Source organism: Protopterus annectens, chromosome 3.part0 (genome assembly GCF_019279795.1).
Source record: "Protopterus annectens isolate FY-2018-M chromosome 3.part0, PAN1.0, whole genome shotgun sequence".
Lineage (NCBI taxonomy): Eukaryota > Metazoa > Chordata > Ceratodontiformes > Protopteridae > Protopterus > Protopterus annectens.
Genome location: NC_056731.1, coordinates 848,651,242 through 848,668,648, shown reverse-complemented (window position 1 = coordinate 848,668,648; position 17,407 = coordinate 848,651,242). Strand labels below are relative to the sequence as shown.

At 42.4% G+C, this 17,407-nt stretch overlaps 1 protein-coding gene across 1 annotated transcript in view; it reads left to right on the top strand.

The window, feature by feature from the left end:
• The window catches only part of ZCCHC2 (zinc finger CCHC-type containing 2), a 656,453-nt gene that overhangs the window by 374,549 nt on the left and 264,497 nt on the right, over positions 1 to 17,407 (top strand). Inside the window, exon 3 of the mRNA XM_044065714.1 lies at positions 10,139 to 10,221. Coding sequence (XP_043921649.1) covers positions 10,139 to 10,221 — 83 coding nt within the window. The remainder of the gene's footprint in view (positions 1 to 10,138; positions 10,222 to 17,407) is intronic.

Genomic DNA, 17,407 nt, shown 5'->3' with positions numbered 1-17,407 from the left:
TTGGAAGACTGCTTTTTTGTTGGCCATTACGTCTGCTAGAAGGGTTTCTGAATTACAGGCTCTTATGGCAGTTGAACCCTTCCTAATTTTTCATAGAGATAGGGTATCTCTGCGTACTAATCCTACTTTTATGCCTAAAGTGGTTTCAAATGTGGCCTTGAACCAATCAATTCATTTGCCTACTTTTTATGCAGATCCCCAAAATAAAGGGGAGAAAATTTTGCACACTTTGGATATTCATAGGCAGTTGCGTTATTATTTGAGCAGGACTAAAGGGTTCAGACAGTCTCAGCAGTTGTTTGTTTCTTTTGCTTTGGGTTCTCAGGGGAAACCTGTTTCAAAACAAACTATTTCTAAGTGGATTGGCTTTTGTATTGCTTTTTGTTATTCTCATCATGGTAAGGAGATTCCGGCTGGAATCAGACCTCACTCCACTAGGGCTACTGCCACTTCTACAGCCTTTTAAGGGAGTAGCTACTAAAGACATTTTGGAAGCAGCTACTTGGAGTTCAGTGCATACTTTTTCTAAACATTACCACCTTCCTCTTTATTCCAAATCTAGGGCTGGATTTGCCACTGCAATCTTACAGGGCATTTTGGCAGCTCCCAATGCTTTATGATTTTGCCAGCCTTCCTTTACCTCTGCTTTGGGATTCTACCCATATGTAAGGACTGCAGCAATGTGAGATGAAGAACATAGTACAGTTTTGTACCTACCATAAATGTAGATGTTCGAAGATCCACATTGCTGCAGTCCAATTTACCCTCCCTCCTTCCCCTCTGTAGTTTGGAATGGTTGTATGGTTTGGGTGGTAGCTGTTATTTGTACATGCCTTTTGGGAAGTATTCTATTTTTGGCTGTGGCCTTTCTTTTTAGGGCCTTCTGACATCTGGGGCAAGGAAAGACTGAGGATATGACATCGGTCATGCGCTTTAATTCCCTGACGCTCTGATGTCAGATCTGAGCGCCCATGACCGACGTCAGCCTAATACTTTGGTATTCGGGCCGACCAAGGACAGCGGATTACCCATATGTAAGGACTGCAGCAATGTGGATCTTCGAACATCTACATTTATGGTAGGTACAAAACTGTACTTTTCAGAGACTAAGGGTATAGCTCTGAGTGACACTCTGCCACAGATTGGTTCCAGCTCGACAGGTTCTGCAGTTACTAGGGTTGATGGCAGCATTTATATCTATAGTCCCTCTAGCAAGGTATCACATGAGACTTCTACAGTGGCTTCTGTTGACTCAGTGGTACCAGATTCGTCAACCGTTGTCTTACCAGATTCGTATTATGGATCACTGCAAACTGGATCTTTCTTAGTGGATGAAGCGAGACACAGCACTTTGGAGTTGGCCTTTTCATTCCCCTCAGCCCAGTGCCATTGTGACCACGGATGCTTCTCTGATAGGGTGGTGGGGACATTATCAGGGAATAACTGTCCAAGGCATATGTTCTAATCTAGAAGCCAATCTGCACATAAATGTTCTGGAATTGTGGGTAGTGCTTTTAGCATTGCAAACATTTCAGACTGCCCATTCTTCGGGAACAGTTGCTGTCCAATCGGACAAAATGTCAGTAGTTTGGTACATCAACAAACGGGGGAACCAAGTCCTATTCTCCTGTGTCGCGAGGCCATGAGAGTGTTTCAGTGGGCAATAGCTTCCAGCAGCTTTCTGATAACAAAGCATATCCTGGAAATCTCCAATGTGATCACAGACAAGTTGAGCAGGTGCGTTCTCCTGCCTAACCAGTGGACCCTCAACTCAACTTAATAGTGTAGATATTCAGCTGTTGGGGCCAGCCTCCCCATCCAGCCACAAGTGTAGCAATTACTTTGCCCTAATTCCCCCACAGGGGGAGCCCCCGAGGTACACACTTGTCCACGATTGACCCACAGGACAACTTTATGCTTATCCTCCCATTTCCTCTGATTTCTCTAGTCCTGAAGAAAGCCCTTTGCTTGAAAAGCAAAATGATCCTCTCAGCCCCTTTTTGGCCTCGACAGGTGTGGTTCCCCTTTCTCTGGCCTTGTCTCCTTTGCAGTCTGTGGAGCTTGGATCCAACTCCAGATCTGATATCTCGCCCACAAGGGGTGAGCCACCTGAGCCTTTTCAGCCTCAGGCTCACAGCTTGGTAATCTTTCCTCTCCAGTACGTGATATTATTTTTGCTTTGCATAAACCATTCACCAGAAAACTTTATACCGACAAATGGATAAGATTTGCGTTTTGGTCTAGACAAAGAGAATTGGATCCCTTTCCTGCTCCCATCTCAGCAGTACTCCAATATCTATCCAGATGTTTTGAGAAGGGCACCGCAGCTTCAACTAATGTCCATTTAGCTGCCATTTCAAATTTTCATAATGGTTTTGGGGACTTTTCTCAATTTCTCATCGTCTGAGCAAAACTTTTTTGAAAGGAATCTATCATTCGAGACCCCCCACTTAAGCAGCACACTGAACCCTGGATTCTCGCACTTATCTTGCAAGCCTTGACATGGTCTCTCTTCGAGCCAGCAGCCGCGTGTGACATCAAGTTTCTCTCCTGGAAATCCCTTTTTCTAGGGGCTATTAATTCGGCTAGACGCATTCCCAAACGCCAAGCTCTATGTCAAGCATCCTTATCTGATTTTTCATAAGGACAGAGTATCACTTCGGAACAATCCTTCCTTTCTGCCCAAAGTAATTTCTGAGTTCTCCATTAATCAGACTATTGATTTGCCTGTGTTTTTCCCAAATTTTTCCAACAAGGGAGAGTATTTACATTTATTAGATGTTAACAGACAATTGAGGTTTTGTCTGGACAGAACAAAGACAACCAAGAAATCTGACCAATTATTTCCTTTTCTGGTCCAGAAATGGGAAAGTCAGTCTCTAAAGTGACTCTATCCAAATGGCTTAGAGACTGTATCACCTTCATTTATAAGCTAGAAGAAAAATCTGTCCCACCAAATATCAGGGCTCATGCTACCAGATCAATGGCAACTTCTGTGGCGTTCCACTCCAGAGCTTTGTTGGACGACATCTGTGCAGCAGTTACGTGGGCTTCCCCCCATACCTTCATCACTTATTACAAACTGGGTCTGGTCTCTAGGGGAAGGGCGTCCTTTGGTTCAGTGGTGCTCAGGAATGTTATTCCTTAGGGCCACACATGGATATAAGGTAGCTGGGGACTCTGTGTCCCATCAGTGATGAATGGAATGAAAATTAACATCATCAGATAAAGAAGTTATGCCTTACCATAATGTTCCATCTGTGGTGTTGATATTCATCACATCCCACCCTCCTTCCCCCTTTTAGAGGCTCCTGGGGGATCTTTGGGTCCTTTTCCTGGGCTAAGGTTTTTCCTCTGAGGCAGCCTCTGCTTTACTTACTAGGGCAAACTCGATCTGAGGTAAATGGTAAGAGGGGATTATGGGTAAATGCTTAGCTCGAGAGGTTTTGGCTGGCGCGAGCTTTGGTGCAAGGCCAACTCTATTCCAAGGGCTCTGAACCAAACCCATCAGTGATGAATGGATGAAGATAAACAACACAGATGGAACGTCTTTTTTTTTCTACCTAAGGTGGCTTCCGAACCCAACTTAAATCAGGTCATCAGTTTACTTGTGTTCTTTCCCAAATTCTTAAAGAATATATGCTGCACTTCTGGACATGCATCAGCAGCTTAGATTTTATTTGCACAGAACATGGGATTTTAGAAAATCTGGCCAATGGTTTGTATCCTTCTGCAAGAACAAATTGGGCAAAGCAGTTTCTAACATAACTCTAACCAAATGGTTAACTAATTGTACATCTTTAGTTTATAAAGAAAGACATTTATCTTTACCCAGGCCACCAAAGTACATTCCATGCGATTTGTAGCCACCTCATCGGCCTTTTAATCAAGAGTGTCTATAAATGATATTTGTGCTACTGCTATTTGTAATGAGCAATAGATGTTAGACATACTGTCCAGAAATAGGAAGTTTCGTTCCACTGTACTCTGGGAATATCCTTTCACTAGGACCACCCAAGGTTCATCTAGCTGGGGACTTTGTCCCATCAGTTGGGGAATGAATGAAAGTGACATCATATACAAAAACTATGTGCTCACAGTAACGATGCAGCTATATTGTCCATTTTCATTCTTCCCCGTCTTCGTACTGAGGCCTAAGGGATGTTACTTTGAGAATCCACCTGTTCCCTTTTTGAGCTTCAGCCTTTCTGTATGCCTTTATCTTGCATTGTCATCGATGATATGATGTCCTGGGGCAGCAAACATGGTCTGAGGTATGCCAGGATGGTGGGGCATTAGGGGTAAAGGGAGGTCCCGAGAGCTGGATCTGTGAATCTAGTAAAAGCGGTCAAATCAGATCCAAGGTCTGGTCAGAGACCTATCAGTTGTGGAAGAATGAAAATGGGCAACACAGATGCATCATTATGGTGAGTACATAATTTATTTTCTCAAATCTGTATGGACCTAACACCCTCTTTTCAAATCCATGTACTAAACTTTGTCTAGAAAAACCTTCACTGGTCAACAGACCAATTACTTCTAAATGAATGTATTCTATTTGTCTTCCCAGCACCTCCCTAGTCTATAGTCATGGATATGTCTGACTTCTTTTGGAAGATTGTATCCAAGGGAATTAAGGTACAGGTACGTTGGGACCAGATGAAGCATATAAACATCAAAGAAAATATGGTATTGAATGCTTTAAAGACACTGAATTTATGGACTCCAGGACCGGTTTATCACAAATGCCACCACTGTGATGTGATATATCAACAAGCAGTAGGGATCTGATCTTACCCCCTTTGCAGACTAGTAATGATAGCTTGAAACTTGCATTTCAGTGCGTTGTGTCCCTTCAAGCTATCTACATTCTGTCAGAGCAGAATACTGTGACAGAACTATAGAGCAGCTCCAAGACAGACCCCCCCCCCCCCAAATGAATTGAAAGTTCACACAGAGGTCATCCACTTTTGGGGGAACTCCCCAGATATGTCTGCCTTCTGAAGAAATTCTGCTCCAGAACACACAGCAAAAGGCCTTGAAGACCTTTACCTTTTCATTTCCATGCACAGGAATGTTCATAGGTGTTTACTAGGCTAATGGCCTTGGAGCCTTTACAAGCCTAGCCCATAAGATTACCCTGGCATCGTGCCACTTGACCTTGGTTCCCAGTGCCTCTGTCGAGTAGAGCCACTGGAGTGATCCCTGGGGTGAATTTTCAATTTCCCATCCACTCATCAAGATTTCTCTTGGGGGGCTAGTGAGGTGCTCTGTTTGACATGTATAGGAAGTCCATTCCATAGCATGGGCAGTCTCTGGGTTGTGAACCTGTCCCTCCTGTAGGTTATGTTGATTGTGGTAATAAGGTAGAGGTCTCTGGAGCATGTGGTGCAGAGGGATTGGGATTTCTTTAGATGTAGCATTTCTAACAGAGCTGCGTCAGACATGGCTTTGTAAGTCAAGCAGAGATTGCCTCTAAGTAGGCAATATGAGATAGACAATAGTTGTAGTTTATTTGAATTTGTCCATATAGGACAAGTGTTTAAGGCCTAGGATACTTTTTGTGAGGTACTTTTGCAGCAACTCCAATTGCTGCAGGTGTCTAGTGAGGTACATGCCAAAATGGGGCATTGTACTCTATGATTGGCTTAATGAGGGAAGAGTAGAGGGAGACAATGACCTCTTTCTTCCTGGATGCAAAACCCTTAGTTATGAGATGTGCCACATAGAAGGACTTTCTGACCACAGTGGCAGTGTGGTGCTCAAAAGAGAGGTTGCTGTCAACCTGTGTTCCCAGAGCTCTCTTATAATGCCTTCTGTGTTCAGTGGACTACCATCGATGTGGCAATTCATGGGAACCGGGTTTTTCCCCAAAGGGGATGAGACACTTTTTTGGCATTGAGCTTAAGACTGGTTCTGACACCAGTCGTTGGTCTCAGTGAGGCCTTTTCCGTAGGATGTCAATATCACTTGGGGAGTTAATAGCTCCCAGCTTGCAATCATCTGCTAACTTGGTCAGCAAGAGTCCCTTCGTGTTGGCCTGGACTTCAGAGATGTAGATACCAAACAGCAGAGGACCCAGGACCGAACTCTGTGGGACTCCACTCATGACTGGTCGGCAGTCTGACTTGAAGTCAGCTACTTTCATACTGTGGGTTTTGTCTGTGAGTCATTTTGCAACCCACCTAGTGATATACAGGTTGTTGCCTAACTTAGTGATTTTTTTTAGGATTCCTGAGTGGGGAATGGTATCACAGGCCTTGGCCAGATTGAGGTAGGCTGTATGAACTACCTTACGCTCATCCACAGCTCTGTTGACTGACTCAAAGAAGTCAACCAGGTTGAGCAGGCATGATCTACCTTTCACAAACCAAATTGTGTGTCATCTAGAGTTTGGAGATTCCCTATATCCTTGTTAATTAGGACCATGATGGTGCACTCCATAGCCTTACATATCAGACTCATCAGGCTAATGGGGCGATAATTCCCAGGGTTTGTAGTCGCTCCCCCTTTATGGAGAGGGATGACTGTAGCAGTGTGCCATTCGGTAAGGAAAAAGCCTGAGGTGAGCAGGCATGATTGACCCTTCACAAAACCAAACTGTGTGGGATCCAGAGTTTGGAGAGTCCCTATATCCTTGTTTAAGTTCATGATGATGCGTTCCATAACTTGTGTTCCAGTATGCCTCCCCGGTTTCCTCTGATAGCCAGAGTTCTTTAAAAGATGTACTGTGAGGCAGTTTACTTCTACTGTACTTTGCATTTGCGTTTTGGAATAAAGTTTGCTGTGTTGTCTAAGTATTTAAACTCTTCCTTGCTTCCAATACTTTTGTGACGAAAGTGGGTATATTTCTGTTGAATAGCACTAAGGATTAATAAGTCATCTTTAAATCATATGTGACTGCAGTTGTGCAGGTTTTATGGGAAAGTAGCCCAAAATTTAAATTGGGAACTTAAAGGCTGTAAGTATTTTAATAATATATAGCTATGTTAATACCTTATGTGCTAAAGACTTGAGTAAAATTGCTTCGGCCTAGGTTAGACTCTTGTCAGCTGAGTTAGTTATAAGAACCGAGGGGGTTGTCTACAATTAAAGTTCCAAAATAACTCTCCTTTCTATTCTCTTTCTCATAATAGACAGCAAGCTCAATCCCACAAATTGTGGATGTTTATACTGACTCCTTATTCTGTTACCTAGCTGTGATTTCCATTGCTGGCCTTGCATACACCTGGAGAGACCCCTCATTCCATACAGGCTTCTGTGACCACACTGACTCATTCCATGCAGGCATCTAGTATTTCATGCATCCAAGGAGTCTTGCCTTAGACCATAGTGCTCTCAAACAGACTTTTCTTTCTTCCAGTTTTAAATGTAGCAAGCAAATCCCTTTTCCCGAGGGTCAGGGAGAAAATGTATCTCAAACTTTCCACTAGGAAACCTTGCAGGCAAAAGTGGAAACTTTTTTTTGTCCAGTGGACTGAGGGGGCATAAATACCTGCAGGCAGTAAGTGGAGCACATTCTGAGGTGTTTAGCAGATATGTTTGTGTGCAAGTACTCTGCTATTACTCCATTAAGGTTCATCTTGCAGTGATCTTCACCAAGGACAGCACTTGCTTTGATAGCAGCTACCATAGTAAGTAAGGCCTTCTCAGAGGAACAGTGTATTTAAAACCTCAGTGAATAACCCCTTTCTGTCCTTGGAACTCTCTGATTCTGGAAGCATTAAAGTTTCCTTAGATCCTGCTTCCACTACAGACATCGGATAGCCATCTCAGAAGGTAGTTTTTATAACTGCTGTTACGAATTTCAGAGCTGGAAGCAGTTTAGGTTTAAAAAAAAAAAAAAAAATTCATCTGTGATTTTCTAAAAGTACAGGATGGCTCTTCATACTTAACCTCATCTTCATTCTGGAAGTTGCAGCGCTGACCATTTTAAACCTGGTCAGCGACCTGCCCATGTTTTCCTATCTTCCTGAACAATTGGGGGGGGGTGCATTGTATTAAATGATGTCAACAAGGATACTCGGATTCTACATCAGTAGAACTGAAGAATTGAGAAAGTGACCAGCTCTTTGTTTTGTTTACTGCAGGAAGATAGCTTATGCTGTTTTCAAAATCCTTATGCAGATGGATTTCTTACTGTATCGAATTATTTTACTATTTGACACGCCATGATTTTCCGCTCCATTTGAAAGCCCATTCTTGGTTTTAGCTGCATTAGCTGTTTTAATCAGAAATGCAAACAAAACACATTCACTAAACATTACAAGCAAGCCATTGTTCCTAGGGCATGCATTTCTTGGGAACAGCCATTATTGAAGGAATTGTTGCCGAGTCATGCCCACCTAGCTAAGTAGCTGGGGGCTGAGTCTTGATGGGCGGCTGCTTACTAGATGCAAAAGTTATGCACTTACCATAACAGTGAATTTGTCCATCTTTAGTAACAGCCCTCTCCCTGTCTTCCAGTTGCCTGCCACTTTCTCCATGCATGCAGCAGGCTCTGGGTTGCAAATATCTTCTGACTTTTCCCATGAGGTTGGCTTTGATGTGTATCCTAGAAGTATTAAGATTAGCATGACAACCTTAACTGGAGAGATGGGGGCTTTGCTGGAGGAAGGAAGCAAGTTCCTGAGGTAATTCAGATGTCAGCTTACTAAAGACAGATCATTACGATAAGTATTCTATTTTTGTAGCCTAAGTCTTATGTCTATGATTCTGATACAGTTCTACAAACCTAAGGTATAAATTGTACATTGTTTTTTTTTTTTTTTTGTTACCTTTGGCCCCAGTCATGGTTGGAAAGGGTCCTGTTAATTTGCCCAGTTAAATGTAGTTGGGTAAATTGCAGTGTAGTATATTGTCTGAGGAACATGCCATAATACATATTTGAATATGGGATTGCATCACTATAGGTTCTTCTCTTCATTACAAGATTTTTTTCACCCTTCAGAGTATGGGAAATCAAGAGAGTGATAATTTACTTCATGTATTGATCAGTTCTGGGCATTTTGGACATGAGATTCCCTATGTGATCCAGTCTGGCTTATTAGTCTGACTAAACAAACTTGCTTATAATTAGGTCTTTGAGAGCTTTACAGATTGATGTTTAGCTAGGACATCCAAGCACTGTTACTTTTGGCCAGAAAAAAGTTTAAAAATAGTGAGCTTTTTACCTTGTTTCAGGTATTCTGAGCTGGAGGAGAAGTCCAGCTGAATGACAGCATTGCAAAAGCTCTGGAGTTTGGGAACCAGAAAGGCAGATGTTTGCCTTCTGCTAATTGTCATCACAAGGATAGTTACTTGTACTATAGCAAAGTGATCCTAGTGATCATTTGCCACTAGGATTATTTTCTGACTCTACTGTACTTTCCCACCAGTGAAACACATCAGTGGAGCCAAGGAAACTCTGAACTTTAATATTCAATTCTGTCTGTGTCATTAGTATTAGTTATACAGACAATCTTCTACATGCTTCATATTTGGCAATATATTTAAAATACAGGCTAAATTTTTAAGGAGTGGTGATGTCATTAGTACCTGTTGAGATTAACTTGCACGTAAAGCACTACCCCTTTGCTTTTTAGCATGGCCTTAATCATTTAACATGCATCACCTTTCCTTTGCATTTCTGTATAAAAACGTTGGCGTACAGTGACTGCTTACCATAGTTTGCAGTCAAGTCTGTCCAATGTTCATTGTAAAAATTCTTCAGATTCCCCACATTTCACTGATAATACAAATGCTTAGAGGGCAGATGGTGCATTTGTGAAATGTAATAAACTCAAGTGATATCTTACCCCTCACTGTCAGATTGTTGTTGGCAAGGTCTGATATAGTGTGTGAGAGCTATAACCTGGTCATATAATTTGTTGTTAATGTGAAAATTCTGAGATGTTTTTTTTTCTCCAACTTTCATACAAGTCCAGGTGAGCAGAATCCTTGCACAGCATGTTTTCTTGTGCCTTGGGCCGCTTAGCAAATATCCTGTGTAGTTACTGTTTGAGCAAGAGTGTTAGTGCATTTAATGTAGTACATCTCGGTGGGTATTCTGAGCAAGAGTTTACACCGAGCTTCACGTATTACCCAGAGCCTGCTATATTTCTTTTGTTTTTTAAAACTGTGTAAAATGTTTTTGCAGATTTAAAGTGACGAATGTAGACACGAGGGCAAACAGTATCGATAATTCATCATTATCCAAGACCACAAATAGGACAGAAAAAGGTAAGAATAAATATTCCGTCTTGTATTTTGAATTCTTCAGTAATAAAAACAGCAGAATATTGCCTTCTGTGCTAATGTAGAACATCTAGAACTCTTAATATAAGGGGAAGCACAAGACCAAATGTGATGCAAGGACACCTTGAGTGAGTTGTGTTAGTTAATGGTAAACACATTCGTCCACATAGGTAGGACTTATTCAGACCACATTTCAGTGTGTTATGAAGACCAAATTATTTAAATTGGGGGAAAAAACGTGGCTCACAACAAACATTGAGGTCAGCTATCATCTTAGATCACAGGGTAAATTTCAAATTTTATATAGAGTTTGAACATGAATTTCATATTAAGCTCCCATTTGTGGACCATATCCCATTTTGTCTCATAGTGAGTGATTTAGGTTGCAATCCTAAACGTACTTGTGAAGATGGCAAGGGACTTGATTTGAAATTAAAGTTCAAACTGTATGACAGTTGTTTACCTTGTGGTCTAAGATGATTGCAAAGATAATTGTGAACCATTGGTTTTCCACACGGTAACTACTGTGGGCAGCATTCTGGTTTATTGAAGAGATCTCTTTCTCACAGCTTCCTGGTTCTAGGTTCAGTCCTGACATTACTTTGTGTAGAGTTTGGGTTCAGTCCTGACCGATTACTTTGTGTAGAGTTTAAATGTTTTTTTTCCCGTTTGTGCATGGGTGTTCTCTATACTCAGTTTTCTCCCACCTTCCAAGAATATTTTGATATACTATGTTGTCCATGTAGTTATGTACTTTGGTCAGGGTCTTGACTAGTAAGGGTCTTTAGACAAGTCTTCTTGCGTGATTGACCAAATTTATGTTGCCTTGACATTGTAACTTGCTCTAAAGTAGTCCTAGTCATTGGGACAAAAATATTTGCCAATAGAACTACCCAAGATCAGTTACTGCTGTCCTCAGTTTTTACTTTCATAAGTAGGGTATTTTTCTCAATAACTCGTATAGTGCAATTTTTTTTCAAACACCTTCATTGAATTATCACTTGTGAGATGGGCAAATTTACATTAATATAAAAGTAATCAATCTGATATCTTCATTCCTCTTCACAATAGGGTTTCTGATCTGACCCTCTGATCCGGCTCAGCCACATTCTACGGAGTTGGATTGGACTTTTAAGCTCCTCCCTCTTACCCATAATCCCCCACATACATCCAAGTACCTCAGATCGCTCTTGCCGCTTCAGTGAACCGGACGCAGATCTTGTGCTCTCAAGGTTGCGTTACTTATCCTAGTTCTTGCTGTTTTTCAGTTTTAAGTGCATTTCTTAAGTCCTCCCACCGTTTTCCTCTGTGTGATTCTTCTTTTCCTGTTTAAAAAAAAAAAAAGCTTTATATGTAACATTTTTAGAAGTATATTAAAGGGTTAGCTCATAGTTTACAGTTAATGTGAAGTTTAAAAGAATTAGAGTTAAAATTTAGATTTCAAATGTTTGAGTTAGAACTTACTTGATTGTTATTTTCATCTTGGTGACAGTTGTTTTGGTGTTTTTGTTGTAGTCATGGCAGAAACACCACTTCTGGCCATAAAATTCCCAACAGGGTTCCCACAAGGAGTGCATGTAGTGCTTGGGTGCTGACCATTCGAAAGCAGTGTGTAACATTTGTGCTGCTTTCAATCCACAGGCTTTAGCAGACTGTAGAAATAAACTTATTCTTAGGGGCTTACTTCCCCCCTCTGCTCTGGAGGCTCAGACCCTTCTGTGGCTTCTTTCTCTTCCTGCCCTGCAGCTCCTAAAGAGTGAAAAAAGAGGTCTCTCCCTGAGGGACTCTCTTGAAGCTAAGAAGCCCAACAGATCTACAGATCCTACTTCAGATCTGCAGAAATTACCTCCCCAGTCGGATCCTACAGCTTCTACTGATCTGGGGGATGATATTACTATATCTTCATTGGTTCCTACATCAGATCTCATATCTCCTGATCCAAGGACCTTTGAGGTGTCCTGCGCCTTCCAATAAGTCCAAGCATTCCCTGCCCCCCCCTCATTGGCTTCATCCAGGTCCTCCAGAAGCTGGACCGAGGCAGATATGGCCAGGATGATGAGATTTCTCAATACTTAGCCACCAAGAAAGAGCTGACAGAAGAAACTGCCAATGTCCATCCGCCTAGCATACCAGTGTAGGGTGCTGGACAGGATTGGGAAGCACATCTACACCTCGGCCACCTTTGTACTGAGGTTGTCAAACTATCTGGCTCATTTCTCTCAGCTGCAGAGAGAAATCTTAAGTAACTCTCAGCCTCTGAGTCCATGCCTGTGGAGGAATTTAAGAATTTCTCCCTATCTGACCACTGTTTTCTCGATCAACTCATGGATGAGGTTAATCCCCCATACCACAGAGAACACCTCACTTGCAGCCGGCTAAGGACCTTCGCGAAGTAGGCATGCCTGGATGAGGCTATATTTTGTGGGGCCCTTTTAAGGCATTTTGTCAGTGCCCCTTATGGCTCTTCCCGTTTTGGGCAGTGAGTTTGAGAGACACTTACCCGCAGTGAAAAGGACAGAAAGACCCTTTCTGCTGTTGGAATCAAATTTTCTACCCCTCCCCCCGAGGTCCTTCTCTAGGAACCGTTGTGGAGATAAGAAAATGTGGTTTTGCAAATCCCAAGGGCCTTTCCAGGACCTGCACAGGGAACCCTTTTCTAGAGGCAGAGGGGGGAAGGTTTGATGGTAGATGCCACCCAGGAGGCAGAGGGGGTCCGTAGAACCAGGGATTTAGTGAACCCCTTCCTGATGAGTCCTACCAGTGCTCCTGACGAGCTGCCTGACTGCCCGTCTCTGGAGCAGTCTGGGACTGACTAGCTTTGCTCCCAGAAGCCAGGACCCAGTTGACTGAAAACTTTTGGGTGCTAAGCATAATGTCCAGAGGTTATTACATTCCCTTTTCTCTTCCTGCAAACTCCAAAAGGCTTCCCAACATGCCACCTAGTCAGAGATCATGTAGCACTGGAAACCCAACAATTGTTGCTAAAATGTCATCCAAGAGGTCCCAACTGAACAGAGGGTTTAGGACCTACTCCTGCTTGTTTTTGGTGTCAAAAGTAGGGGACCGAAGACCCATCCTTGATCTAAGCAAACTAAAAGAATACAAAAAGAAGTCAAGGTTTTGAATGGTTATGGTTTAGTCCATTTTGCCACTGCACAAACACGACTGAATGTGCTTGATGGATTTCAGGGGCGCATACTATCACATCAAGATAGGCACTCAAGGAGTGATCTGTGCTTCCGGCTGGGAGCCAATCATTACCAGTTCAGAGTACTGCTCTTTGGGCTCACTACAGCCCCTCCCCCAGGTGTTCAAGTGCATGGCAGTGGTAGCAGCTCACTTGAGGCTCAGAGGGGATTCCTGGTGTTTTCATATTTAGACTGTTGGCTCCTGACCGCTCCCAAGAGGCATTGACTACTCCAAGCCAGGGACTACTTAATCCAGTTATCACATTCCCTGGATATCACCGTAAACATGAGCAAATCTAGCCTGACTTTGGTACTGTACCTGGAATTCATAGGTATGCAGATCACCACAAGGGATCAGATAGCTTCTCTTCCTTTTCACAGAGTAGCCATTTTGAGAAATCGGATATAGGAACTGTTAGCCCAACAGACCCCCCCCCCTCCTTGGCTTGATTGATTCTGCAGACCCCTAGGATCCATGTCTGCAGCCATTCTGTTAATCCCTCTAGCCAGATTTGTCATGTGGGTTTCCAGTGGACATTAGTGACAGTTGTCCATCCTTTCTCATCCATTGTCCTTTTGCATCAGGTTAACTTCCATTTGCAGGCATCACCCCAGTTGGTGGATACAGTCAGACAACGTCATTCTAGGCAGACCGTTCTTGAACAGTCCCCCGTATAGCCACCGTGACCATGGACACTTATCAGTTCAGGGGAGCATTGCAATGGGAAGATGGTCCCCTACCAAGACCAGGTTGCATATCATTGTCGTGGCGATGAGAGCAGTCCTAATGTTGCAAGCCTTTCAAGGCGTTCTCCCCTTGAGGACTATTGCAGTACACATGCCAACATGTTTGTTGTATGGTACATCAACAGACAAGAAGGAACCTGTTCTTGCTCCTTTTGTAGGGAAGCCATGAGGGTGTGGGAATGGACGGTATCTTCAGACCGCCTTCTAGTTGCAACGCATACCCTGGGGAAAACAAATGATCTCGTGGACAGATTCAGCAGGTCACTCCTGGTCCCGCATGAGTGGTCCCTCGAGTCAGTGGTGGTCATGATCTTCAGCAGTTGGGGTCAGCCTTGCTGTGAATTATTTGCCTCTCCCCAAAACAATAAATGCAGCAAATGCTTCACTCTGATCTCTCCTCCTGGGGAGTTTCCAAGGGATGCACTAGTCCATGATTGGTCGCTGGGTGTGCTGTATGCTTAACCTCTTCCACTCATTCCAAAGTTTATCCAGAAGGCAAGAAGGTTGAAGAGCTCAGTGATCCTCATTGTCCCCATCTGTCCTCATGTGGTTCCCCTTCCTATGGTCTCATTTGAAATATCCTCTTCTGGTTCTGGAGCCAAGTCAGGACCTCCTTTCCCATGCGTCAGGGATGCAACAGCCAAACTTTCCAGCTCTCAAATTGACTGCTTGATTTCTCCATTTCCAGCCGTAGTGAGAGTCTCCAGGCTTAAGTCTCTGCTCTGTAAAATTCTTCTAAACTTGCAAAAGGCTTCCACTACAGTAGTAAGTGGAAGAGATTTCTTGTTTGAGCCACAAGCAGGAACATTGATCCTTTCTCAGCACCAATTTCAGATGTTTTTGTATTTCTTAGCACCCTGTTTGACGAAGGTGCTAGCTTCTCGACTGTCAAACTACAATTAGCTGCTATTTCCAGCTTCCATACTGCGTCAGTCCCATTCTCTGTTCACTTTTAGACTATGCATATCCTTCATGAAAGGTGTTTTCTCATTAAGGCCCCATCTCCCCCTTGGGACCTCACTCTTGTGCTGCAGGCTTTGACCCAGGGACCTTTTGAACCAACAGCTAGTTGCGACATTAAGTTTCTGTCATGAAAGGCAGTCCTCTTGGTGGCTGCAACTAGTAAGAGGATTTTTGAAGTACAAGCCATATCCTCTGAACCTCCTTACATAAGTTTTCATAAAGACAGTGTGTCCTTGCGCACCAGTCCTCCTTTTATGCCCAAAGTAGCTACAGAGAACAATATTTATCAGTTCATCCAATTACCAGTGTTCTTTCCTAGTTTCTCTATTAAATGGGAGTATGTTCTCCATCTTCTAGACATTCATAGGTTTTGTGTCTACCTGCACAGGACCAAACATAGGAAGTCTGATAAGCTTTTCATAACTTACTCCTCTAATAGGCATGGGCAAGTGGTATCTGAAATTACCTTGGCAAAATGGATATATGACTGCATCTCGTACATTTACTCATCCAATAGATTGAAGTTAACTAAGCCTCCTAGGGTACATTCCACCAGAGCTGTGGCTTATTCTACGGCCTTCTATTTAGAACGTCCATTGATGACATTTGCGCGGCAGCATCATGGTCTAATAACCATACCTTTGTATCGCATTACAAGTTGAATGTCATCCAGGAGCAGGGCCTCCTTTGGTTCGATGGTACTCCAGCATATCCATCCATGAGGGCCGTACAGGATTTATTTATCTGGGGACCGTGACCCTATCTTGAAGAGGAATGAAGACAACAGATTAAAAGGTTGTGTTTCATAACTTGGCATCTGTGCCTTCATTCATTCCTCCTCACTTTCCCACCAAACCATTCCCTTGCTATTTTCTTCTAGAGGAACCTGGATAATGAAGGGACTCTTGTCCTATGTCTGAGCCTCCTCTACCGTTACTTTGATATGTGGGTGCTGAATGTTTGGAATCCGCAAACTGTATCAGAGGTACTTGGGTGGATGTGGGGCATTATGACTAGGAGGGAGGAGCTTGAGAGTCTGTTCCAAGTCTGTAGAATGTGGTCGAGCTGGATCTGAGGGTCTGGTCCGGGACCCTATTGTGAGGAGGAATGAAGGAAGACTACGCGGATGCCAAGTTATGGTCAGACAAAACCTTTTATTATACTTTACATATATTGCTATGTTTCATATAACCTAAGCAACATTACATGAATTATTCAGTCCTGCTTTTTTTCCTAAACAAGAAATATCTTTATTAAACCATCACTTACTACATAGGTAATCATACATTTATATAAAGGAAAACAAATCACTCCGACCCAATCCTAGTTGCAAGTGTTTTACATCACAAACCATACTGACACACACCCAGTTGCAAGCATTATACATCACTTATAATCTACCCAATCTTTATCAATCAAACATTACATAGCTCATTTAAGTCCTGCCATCAATGCAAATTTTAAGACTTTGGAATTGGTCTCAGAACTGTATTGGTAATTCTTTTGTCAATGTAATGCAATTCTTAATTCCTCTTAATATGCATGATCTCTAATTAAGCAAGCTGATTTCTTTTAATGCTTCCTCTCTTCAGCTGATTGGGTAGCCACTTTCACGAAGTTAAGGAATCTGTCCCCTATTTGTTTATTTTCCTACCATCCATCCTAGTAATGGTAATTTCTTCAAATACCTGGGGCTACATTAGCATTTCTCTGTTAGGTGGTTTCACTTCCCTTTGTATAAAATGTCTTGCAGTTGTACTCTTGACCTTAATAAGCTTACTGCATGAACTGACTCAAATGTGGTTTAAGGACTTGAAAAACATTTTATCTGTTTATTTTTGTTTTATTTGCTTTGGATTGGGTGATTTTAATTTGGGGGTAGTTCATTAGTGATGAATAGTAATGATTTGCTCAGCATGAATACATGTGAACAACAGGAACTAAAACCATTAAGGAATGCAGCTGAAACCATTTCATATGCACTGCTATTTTTTTTTTTTTTTTGCTGGGGCCTCAAGATGCAGTCTTTTCACTGCATAGTAATGCACAAAAATACTTTACACAGAAATCCTGAACTGGCAGCTCCTGAAAGAAAACTGATCATAAAGTTGTATACTGTTCTATTCTAAAAGTACTTTTTTTATTTGAACACTTGAGTAGCATTGTATAACTTACTGATTTTTTTTACAACTATAACAAATGAGGAACATTGCCCCTTCCCCCAAAAAATTGCAGTACTTCCCCATTCAAGAAATATCACTGTCATACCCTCA